An 11,471-nucleotide genomic window follows, 5' to 3' on the forward strand; every position below is an offset into this window, starting at 1 on the left:
CACGCTCTTCCCTTTTACATCACTGCCAACCTCCATCCATACAACTCTTCCTTCTCCTACAAATATCACCCCCTCCATCACTGCTGCTGATCATCATTCCCTTTCGTCATCTCCGCCCAAAAACACCACTATCTCTCCCGCTCCACCCTGAAGCACATCCTCTGATCACCCATCACCCCAACTCTCCACCATTCCCATACACCCTATGCAGACTCGGTTGAAATCTGGAATCATTAAAACAAAACCAATATTCGATCTTCTCACCACAAGCACCGATCCCTCCACTCCTACATCATTCACCCAAGCTGTCAAACTCGCATCCTGGCGTGCTGCCATGTCCGATGAATTTCGTGCTCTGCAGCAACATGGAACGTGGTCCCTTGTGCCAGCTCCTTCAAACCATTCGGTTCTTGGGTATAAATGGACTTATCGCCTCAAACGGGACTCAACCGAAATCATTACGCGCTATAAAGCACGCCTGGTAGCTCAAGGCTTCAACTAGCAGCAAGGTCTCAACTATCACTAGACCTTCAGTCCCGTGGCTAAACTCCCCACAATCCGAATCCTCCTCACCTTTGCTCTCCAGCGGCAAAGGTCAATTCTGCAGCTCGACGTCACCAATGTGTTACTCCACGGAGACCTTGAGGAGGACGTCTATATGAGCCAACCACAGGGATTCATTGATACTCAATTCCCTTCTCATGTGTGCAAGCTGCATAAATTAATCCATATATGGATTGAAACAATCCCCGCGGCAGTGGTACACGAAGCTCACTCAACATCTTCAAGCCAACGGGTTTCCCTTCAATAGAGCTGATCCCTCCCTGCTCCTCTACAAACGTGGCACCGCGCAAATATACATACTCATCTACGTGGATGATATGCTGATCACGGGCAACGAGTCATCAGCTATTTAGCAAATCCTTCACACACTACGCTCCACTTTCTCCCTCAAGGAACCAACCCCTGTATCTCTATTTCTTGGCATCAGGATCTCATCAACCCCTCATGGTCTATTCCTTGACCAACAACAATACGCCTCCAACATTCTTAGCTCAGCTGGATTTCTCAACTGTAACCCACTCCCTACTCCCATTACACTGAGATCCACCAATTCAGCTGCCCAGGACTCTCTACTGCTTCATCCAACCAATTATCACAGGTTGGCCGGATCCCTATAGTATCTCACGATTACCCGTCCCGATCTAACCTTTGCGACTAACCAGCTGTGCCAGCATATGCACGACGCTAAACCAATTCACGTTCAAGCCCTCAAACGCTATATCCAAGGCACACTGGACTATAGTCTCCCCATCTTCTGCGGCTAGCTCACACTTCAATCCTTTGTGGACGCAGACTGGGCATCGGATCCCACAGATCGCAAATCCATCTCAGGCTTTTGCACATTCCTTGGTCCAAATTTGATCTCATGGTCGGTAAAGAAACAAATCACGGTAGCCAAATCCTCCACTGAGGCCGACCGTGCGCTTGCCACATCTACCTCAGACGTCATATGGCTTCGTCGTATTCTTTCCAACTTCGAGGCTACACCAACAGAGCCGACCACCATTTTCTGCGACAATGTCTCCGCACTAGCGCTGGCAAACAACCCCGTCTTCCACGCCAGGACGAAACACATAGAGATAGATTACCATTTCATTAGTCACCACATTCAGCAAAAGGAGATCTCGGTCCAGCATATTCACTCCATCGATTAGCCTACCGACATTCTCACGAAAAGTCTGCCCATCAACCAGTTTCAACATCTTTGAACCAAACTAACTATCCGCTCTAAGGATAGTAAGTTTGAGGGGATAGTAAGTTTGAGGGGGCCTGTTAGCCAACGGAGCCATGTGCCCACTGTTACGGTTACCTGACAGCCACAGGCACCACCTCCTCTGGAGCAGACAACGACCCGCAACAACTATTCTCTAGAACATTACCTTCTCTATATAAGGAATACTGTATCAATTAGAATATACACTTGGAAAAATGAAAATCTCCATTGAGCCCTACTCTTCTTCTCCTTTATTCCATCTACTCTAATCTTTCATTGCAGGTGTTCGTTTTAAACAACTACATTAGTCTTCTTAGGGAGACTATGATTACTTGGCTACTGATAATTATTTATCACTATTCCTCAAGTGGATCATAAACCACCTTCTACATCTTTCTCATATAAGGTTTCGATTGAGAAAGTTTTTTTATTGCTTCTTAAAACAACTTTTAGTTAAAAAAATAATTTTTTTTGAGATCAAACGAAGCTTAAATAACCAACCAAATGCAGCTTTTGTTAGCATCCTCTTAGCTCTTGCGAAACCATTATAGAAGGTATAGACCTTCATCCACTTTGTCAACCCATGAAGCAATTATATCTCTCTCAAACATTGTGCAATGTCTCTCCATCCAACTTCACAAAGTTGGATCTTTTAATACACATCAAAGTTATTTTCTTTGGTGAAATTATTTTGAGAGAAATTTTTTGGGCCATACCATCGATCACCTGTAATTAAAACACTCGACATCAAATTCAGCTAGCTCTTGGCAAGGGCTCTTAGTGAAAATGAAAATAATCTTAGGTTTTGTTTGGGATGAATTTCTTACTTCTTTGTTATAAAAAGATGTTTATAGTACAAAAGTATTTTGAAAGTAGAGAAAAAATGGTGGTTAAAGTTGTCCCCATTGTACTTGCATGTTTTGATAATTTTGCCTTCAATAGTCAGGCCATCAAACTACGAATGTTGTATTGGATCATCTGGAGCATGGTTGGCTTGATGTCAAAGTGTTTTCTTGTATTCTAGGCTTGATGATAGCTTAGGGCATGTCATGAATAATCAACAAAGTATGGTCTCATAATAAGGCCTAGTCTCTCATAGTTAAGCTTGCAACAGTTGCCATAAGTTTTGCTATAACATATGGCACTGCAATTGCAATATGCTTCCTGTTTCTTTGTTTTCTTCAAAAATATCTTTTTGATTTCTGGATCTAGTGGAAGTGGTGGTTTTCCATCAAAAAGATACTTATACTAAGAACAATATCTTAAAAAGCTAAAAAGTCAACACAAATATGCAAATAAAAAAAAATAAAATAGGTTCAAAGAAAAATCAATTTGTTATTAATATTGACAATTATAATCACTGACTATAACATCAAAATTTTGTACAATCTAGCCATACATGTAAGAATATGCGGATGCACAGATAATTAATGATAAAGTAGGAGTATCATCCCATAGAAATTATGAAAGTTAATTACTAAGATAAAGTTTATTTTGACTTTATTTGAATAATCAAAATAAAGTTAAGTGAATTACGTACATAAAATAAATAAATGCTAATTAATGAAAGAAAATAAAAATCTCCTTAGGTTATAAGTTATAAGAGGATCAAAGCCTAGGGATTAGATTTCATTGGGAATCATTCTATTGATTTAGTTGGAACTCAATCAAAAGGTATGAACGTGTTTGTTGTAGTCAAATTTTTTAGTGTATCATACCATTCCCTTGAAAACCTAGGATCTCTAATCTCGATCTCCACACAACCTACCTTTCTCTCAATTATAAACTCAATACAAATATACTTAGTTGATTTAACATAAGAGATCTACTTGATTACACAAGTTCACTCAGATATCTCAATTTGATAACATATTGAGAATAATAACTAGAACACTCAACAATGCATAGAGTTGTCTTATAAGTCCAAAATCCTCTCAAATACCTTGACAAATTTCCCCTAAGTTATTATTATGCTCAATCACTAAATATCTCCTTTCTTAATGATTGATTTTGACAAATCCCCTCTAAATTACATCATTCATCATGCAACACACCTTGAGTGCACATAATACCATTGGGTGGCCCTCTACTAGTACATGTCACAATTGTCATAATACCTAACAACCCGTAACTTTCTCTGCAAGTTAGATTCTTAATTATTCATGCTTGTCATGTATTTATAAATGGGTTTCTTTAACTTAGGTCGCTCATTGAGCTTTTAGGACCTCTTCCATTTTCTTTCTCTAGCCAAAAGTCATTGTTAACGCCTCAAACCATTGGAAATTTGTTCCATTTTATCATTTCTCATAAGAGAACCTTTGCATAATTGTAGTTGTTATGAGTTGTTTTAGTTTTAGGCCTTTTTTGCTCATGCATGTTATCACACCTTGGTAATGCTCCATAAATAGAGGCCTTGGGTTGATGTAAGAGTTGGGGAAAAATCTTAAAAGCTTATTTGTATTTCCTCCAAATGTGGTGTCTCTCTCTCTCCCTCCCTCTCTCTCTCAAGAACATCTTCCAAGATCCCAACAAATGGTATCAGAGCTAGAGAGATGGAGGAATGCGTTCTTGAGGTGGAGCAGTTGGCCTTGACTACGCGAGTTCCATCGAAGGATCCAAGAAGGCGGAGCTTGACGCGTTGGGGACTTGTTCGCGTTCGACGGCCTTGGCTGTTTGACGTGGACGGCTTGCGGGGATCGGAGGTTGATTGGGAGGCCGTGCGGGGAGCAAGGAAGACCGGCAGTAGGGGTCTCGCACAGATGTTGGTGGAGGCTGGACCCCTCTCATGGACGTCCGACGGGGCTACAGGAGGCGGAAGCCGGAGGTGACTTCGGCAGACAGTTCCCGTGGCTTCTTGATCAGGATTTTGGATCGGCTGAGTTCGGCTCGGAGGCGGATGTCCGCTGTTTGGCTTGTGCAAGAATTGGTTATCAATGATCGGGAGACGGGGAGGTCAAGGGAGCCTTCAGCCCTTTCGGTGACGTTCTTGAGTCAAAGGTTGCATTGAAGTATTGTTTTTCGGTTTGAGGGTTTCTCTGTTCTCTGGCATATCCGGCTAGATCTGTTGTCTCTTTGGCTTAAATTCTTTTAGATTTGGTAAAAGAAGTTGAAGGCATTTTGTTACTGTCTGGAAGCAATATCTGTTCTTGATTAAAGATCGGTTCAGATCTTTTGAGGTGGAGTTCGGAAGGCAGCTGCAGAGGCGGAGAGAGAGAGACTCTTGATCTTGAATTCGATCAAAGTGGAGAATTATAGGAGCATGTTGAAGCATCAAGAACCTCGTGGATGCAAGATGGTCGGAACTTGGGATTGTGACGAGCAGAGTGCAGGTGAATGCGCAGGGCTCGGTGGACAGGTGGATCGTGCGAAGTCGCTGGTAGGAGCGCGCACGGGTGTCCAAGGCGATCGGTTGGATTGCAATAAGTTTGAGTTCTTGTGACGAGTGGTTCTTTGATTTTTTGTAAAACTAAATCAAGGTGGAGATTGTTATGAGTTGTTTTAGTTTTAGGCCTTTTTTGCTCATGCATGTTATCACACCTTGGTAATGCTCTATAAATAGAGGCCTTGGGTTGATGTAAGAGTTGGGGAAAAATCTTAAAAGCTTATTTGTATTTCCTCCAAATGTGGTGTCTCTCTCTCTCCCTCCCTCTCTCTCTCAAGAACATCTTCCAAGATCCCAACAGTAGTCAATTCATTTAATTAGTGTATTTTGAGGGTGTCAACCTCAAAATGGGAAGCATATATCCAATCAAAATAATTCAATAGTAACACTATAAGTGATAAGCCCACTCGATCTCATGTTTCAGCTAACCCATTTGACAATGGCTAAACAAGAAAAAGTTACATTATCCAAAGAAAAAAAGGTATACTTTTGTAAATATTGATCCATCCCAACTTAATAGCTTGGCTTGACTTTCTATAAATTAGCTTTCATCATTGCATTGTCTCTTTGCCTCCAAAATTTAGTAAATATAGAGTGATAACTATGATGGCATGTGGTTGTTCCTAAATAGACTCCCTATAAATATGTATATTCAAAAACCAGGAATTTAGTCTAGTTAGTTAACACTAGAAATGTTTGATGAATCATGAGTCACCTTAGAAGAAATTGAGGTGATAAATCAAACCAAGTGTCACCTTAGAAGAAATTGAGGTGATATTTAAACAGTAAATTTTGCTCAATTGTTGCATCTAATTAAGGTTTTGTTTGGGACAACTTTCTTGTCGCTTTCTAAAAGTATTTTTTGGGTACAAAATTTTTAATTCAAGATATATTTGTACTAGAAACCTACTTTAGAAAGCAACAAAATAGATATCACAAACAAAGCCTAAATCATATGAATCATAAATTTATTTAAGATATTAAACATATTTTTTTATGATATAATATAAATAAAAAAATAAAAAAAAATGATCCCACATAATTTCTTTCTTATTTAACCTTCGTTTGGGATGATCCTTATGCAGCTTTATATTACAAAATTTTCTGTACTGAAAAATTATTTTAAGAAGCAGTAAGAAAGCCGTCACAACCGAGAGAGATTATTACGTACAGAGTCTGAATCAAAGCTGAATGATTTTTGTGAATGTGCATAGAAAAAATACAATAAAAACATACAAGAGAACAATAACTATGCTTCCACTATGCACACTCACTAAAATCAAACAGTTCTCCAATCTGCATTCCACACATAATAATCTCTAGCTCCACAAAAAAAGCCTTAAGGGTCAAGCAATTTCAATCATCAAACTGCAATTCACCATTATATACTTGCAATGAAAGCCATAAGCAGTCCGACAGCAGCTTTTACATTGGTTGTGCAATCAATCGTTCAGCCATTCAAATCTCGCACAGTAACAAAGCACTCAGTACAAACTACTGCATCTCACAAAGTCATACACCATATCATCCTTACCATAAAACATACGATCTGAAGTGGTTCTAAGGCAGAACGGATCTAGGGATAATAATATCGCCAATGTTATTGTGCCATGGATCGGCCAGATGAGTCGCCAGGTTCTCCAACGGTCCAGTCCCAGGGTAAGCCGACTGCTGCACGCAGAATCCCACAAAGGCCAGCAGTGCAAGCCGACCTTAACAAAGAATAAAACATTTTTTCATCAATAACTAATCCTCCACCATTAATCATTCAAATTATCCTAACAAATTTTAAATACTCACCATTTTTGATCTCCTTGACTTTGAAGTCATTGAACTTCTCGGGGTTTTTAGAAAAGCCTAGTGGATCGAAGGCTCCACCGGGGTACTTCTTCTTCTCTGGGTCCTTCTCCATGCTTCGTTGATGCTCGACGAAGGCGATGGCAAGAAACTCAATGATGAGAATGGTGGGAAGGGTGCCCCATGGGACGGGATTGCCCAAATAAGTAGCCTGACCGCCAGGGATAGTTGCCCATTCTTGAGCCTTGACCCAGTTGCCAAGCCCCAGAGCTTCTGGAATCAGAATTCCTGGCTGCATAATATCATATAATTGATTTTGATCAAGATATTCTCACACAGTCTTGGCTAAATTTTATATTTTTGGAGAAGAGGAGCTTACAACAGCTAGCATTGCCCATCTGCAATGAATAAGCTCGGACTCCTTATACCTCTCCAGGTTTTCTGGCACCTCACCAAGGCCAAGCGGGTCGAACCCGAAGTCACTACAGACCCACAAAGAAGAATTTTCAATATATATAGGCTTATAGTGTACTATAATAGCTTCAGAAAATGTTTTTTTATGAAATATTTTTATATGAATAGCATAAAGAGTAGTTTTTTTTTTTTGTTGAAAAAGAAACATTAAAGAGTCATTGGAGGTGATCAATAGTAGTTATAGGATTCCTTTGAGAGAGCTTTTGATAATTATTTTCTTGTTGCTTTCAAAAAAATTTGTACTAGATAATTACTTTAAAAAGCAGTGAGAAAGTTATCCCAAACAAAATCATAATCTATGTACATGAGAGTTATTTAAAAATATTTGAGTTTTATGTATTTTAGTTAGTGAAATTCGAGACAGATATGAACTGATAATATATATATATATATGTCTCAAAGCAGATTAAAATTTCATTTTGGGATAAATTTTTTATTATATTTTCTTGTAAAAATTTTCAGGAAAGCGGTAAGAAAATAGCGGCCAAAAGCTGTCTCCAAGGGCTTTTATTTTTGTGTTGCTTACCCAGGGGCAGAGCCATCAAGGTAGGGAGGGCGGGGCTGGCCTGGCATCCACTCAGCGGTCATGGAGAATCGAGACGCAGCATTTGTGCCGGCGGGGAGAACGATGGAGCCTGTGAACTTTGATTTTGAAGAGGAGAGAAGGCTTGGGAAGACTACAGCGAAGCTCCTCAGCCCAGCGGAAGCCATCTCCTGATCTGCTCGATCACTAAAGATCTCTTCGGCTTGTGGTGGAAGTGATGGGAAGGAGAGTTGTTAAGAAGTGGGAGAGGATGTAAATGAGATAAATGGAGGGGATGATGAGGAATCTATTTCTGTCGTTTGATTGGTTGGTGCTTCCGCTTGGGGAGATGCTATTGGAGAGCATATCCGTTGAAGTGCTTACGTGGCCTGTCCACTTGGTTGGATATCTAAGGCTGAGATTTGAAACGAGAAAAAAATTATTTTTATTGGAGGATTTTGATCCATATCACAATTTTTTTCATATGTATATACTTGGCTCTCTAATCTTTCGATAGCATCAAAGATATTATTAATGTTATTTTTTGTAAAATAAATATATCTTTTAATATTTAAAAATTAAACCTTATTGTTTAATGTGAAAATATAAAAAAATTATGTGGTATTTATGTAAATTTTTTTGGCTTAATATCATATTTTAAATTCGTTAGTTAGGGAAAGATTTTTCAGAAAAAGAGGCCAGTAGAGAAAATGCATTATTATTATTATTATTATTATTATAAATAAAACTCATATATAGGGACTTACGTGTTAATATAAATAATATATTACAAATCTTTACTAAATAGATATATTGCCCTCTAAAAATATATCATTTGAAATAAAACCAACGAGCATTTGACTCAAATTATTAAAAAAGCATAAGCATGAGAAAATAAAGAAGGACAAGCACGGCTCCCACTATGAACAACAACATGAGCATCAATGAAGCCTAATTAGCTATCAGAGACTCTCAGAGGAAGAGCAACATCATAGCTGGAGAGATAGAGAAATCTGCACAAGCAACTGAACAATAACCACAGCCAGGAGAATGCTACCAACAACAATCTCCCAAACCATCCAAACACAAACATAGGAAAGGGTCTGAACAACCAATCGATGAAACAACCAGCACCATCCAACTAATACCATAACAAACACCCCACCAGATTGAAGAAACCATTGAAGACAAAAACCCATTAGCAACATAATTTCGAAGGAGTTTAAGATCTCTTAGGCCTTCCTTCAGAAACATTTAAATCTTGCTCCACCTCTTTGTTTATCTTTTTTCTATTTTTCTTACAAACAACTTTTGCAAAATCATCATTACTAACTTGCACCACATTCATATCATAGTCATCGTGGGAACCAAAAAAAAAAAAACATCCACATTAGCCTCCCCAGAATCTCTAATAACCGACGAATTGTATGGGATTAACTAGTCATAGTGGTCAATAGGGTTCACATAAGAGTCCACATTAAACAACAGAATCATCTATAGCATCAGAAACATCATCAAAATTAGACCTGTGGTGGAGCCCTGTAGAGATAGAACATCCACACCACCATCACCAGCATCAGAACTCACTATAAGAGAAGTAGAAAGACAATTAGTAAGAAAATTAGCGACACATACAACATGAAAAACTTTCATATTATTGGAAATACCATCATCATCCATAGGGCCATGAAAAGAGGGATATTCATGATCCACCATTTGATCCCCACCAATAGGATCAACATCACCATCCACATTCTTTCCATCTGCAGCAGGTGCTACTTCAATATTAGGAAACACATTGCTCTCAAATATAATATAGGTCGTAGGCAATAAGGTAGGAGTTTCGATAGAAAAATCATCCCTTTAGGCATCAGAAGGAACACCAACATTATCATTTTTTAAAGCCATGTCATCCGAAATAGGGTAAGAGCAGATATTAACATCGGTGAGGTTGGCATTAGTCGTTTGCAGAATGACATCCTTAGGCTTAACAGGGTAATATTCTTCCTAATATTAGGGTGCAAAATAAAACACTCATTTTTTCCATGGTCGAGGGTCTTACAATACTCACATAAGGAAGGAACATCTTCCAAAACCACTTTTTGCATATAACCAAATTTCTCAGGTCCAGTCCAAATGTTGGTTTGATAGTTTGTAGTAATATACAACTCCAACAAGATCCGAGTAATCGAGGGCCTAGTGCAGTAAGTAGTGGCGTTGTGCGTTTGCAAGGGTTTGCCAAATAGAGATCCTAACATATGGAGGATTCTTGGTGAAAATAAGTGAGGTCGTAAATGTAACAGCAGTTTTGCTCATATCGTTCGGGCCGATTGTAGATCATCCCGGGAAGATTAGTTCAAATGTTGTTCCAGATTCTGTACAGAAGTCACAGGAAAGTTTTCCTGTAGGTATCGTCCGGGCCGATCTGGGATCGTCTGTCACGACCCGACCCGAGACGGATCCCGCCCCGCACCGGGCCGCGACCAGCTTAACGAACTAACCAGGATCTGGCTTTGGAATTTGCTTACTGAACTGAATCTTCCAAATATTATACAAAACAGACCAGAGCTACTAAAAATATCAAATGCAGCGGAACAAATCATCTATATTTTTCTTTCTTTTTCTCAAAACAATCATCTACAAATACAGTACATGGCTGACAGAAAAATAAAACAGAAAGAGCCATGACTGTACAAAAATCAAAAAGTACAAAGTACCTATCACAGATTGGACTCTGAACTCTAGTCCAAGACCTCCTTCCCTTTCCCAGAACCTGAAAACCACCAGAAAGCAAGAGTGAGCTCAACAGCTCAGCAAAGCGACAAACCTCCAATCAAAATTCTCAGAATCCAAAACCAAATACATCAGACAAATCCGTACAGAAATCAGAACAGAATCGGACAGATATCAAATCGGACAGATCAGAACGGAACAGATCAAATCAGACAGAACTGTACGGAAACAAAAGTCATATCAAATCAGAAACAGAACAGATCAGACATATCAGATCAACAGAATCAGAATCATACCGAAATCAGAAATTCAGATCATATCAGAACAGAACAGAATCATATTTGCTTACAGAACAGATACGGAAAATCAGAAATCATTTTTCAGATATCAGATATATAATTAATAGCTAAATTCCCTGACACTGACGGAATCTCTACGAATGCCAGCCCCTTATGCCTCCCTTTTGTGCTCACGGCACCAGAACAGATGTGCTTATAGCACCAGAACAAATGTACTTATCGTACCAGAATACATATATAGTGCTTATAGCACCTAAACAGATTTCCTCGGATCCGGAACAGAACAGATTTCAGATTTCAGATTGAGCTCATTTCAGATTTCCCAGACACTAACTGAATCTCATAGGATCCAGGCCCCTTATAACTCCCTTCTCATAGCATATACAGATAGCATATCAATTCAGAGAAATCCGGACAAAATCAGAAATTACCCAAAAATCGGACAGCATAACGGCAGTATACGGAATTTACATAATTTTTCCTGAA

General features: G+C 39.1%; 1 protein-coding gene across 1 annotated transcript; it reads right to left on the bottom strand.

The window, feature by feature from the left end:
- Positions 1–6,513: 6,513 nt before the first annotated feature.
- Positions 6,514–8,207, bottom strand: LOC110113049 (chlorophyll a-b binding protein 6, chloroplastic). The gene is made up of 4 exons (XM_020845469.2): positions 7,957–8,207; positions 7,336–7,438; positions 6,960–7,248; positions 6,514–6,871 (listed from the first exon to the last, which is right to left on the bottom strand). Exons 1-4 carry the CDS (start codon positions 8,139–8,141, stop codon positions 6,720–6,722), a joined length of 729 nt encoding a protein of 242 aa, XP_020701128.1. The 5' UTR covers positions 8,142–8,207; the 3' UTR covers positions 6,514–6,719.
- Positions 8,208–11,471: the final 3,264 nt, after the last annotated feature.

The sequence above is a fragment of the Dendrobium catenatum genome, unplaced genomic scaffold (genome assembly GCF_001605985.2).
Source record: "Dendrobium catenatum unplaced genomic scaffold, ASM160598v2 fragScaff_scaffold_1043, whole genome shotgun sequence".
Taxonomy (NCBI): Eukaryota; Viridiplantae; Streptophyta; class Magnoliopsida; order Asparagales; family Orchidaceae; genus Dendrobium; species Dendrobium catenatum.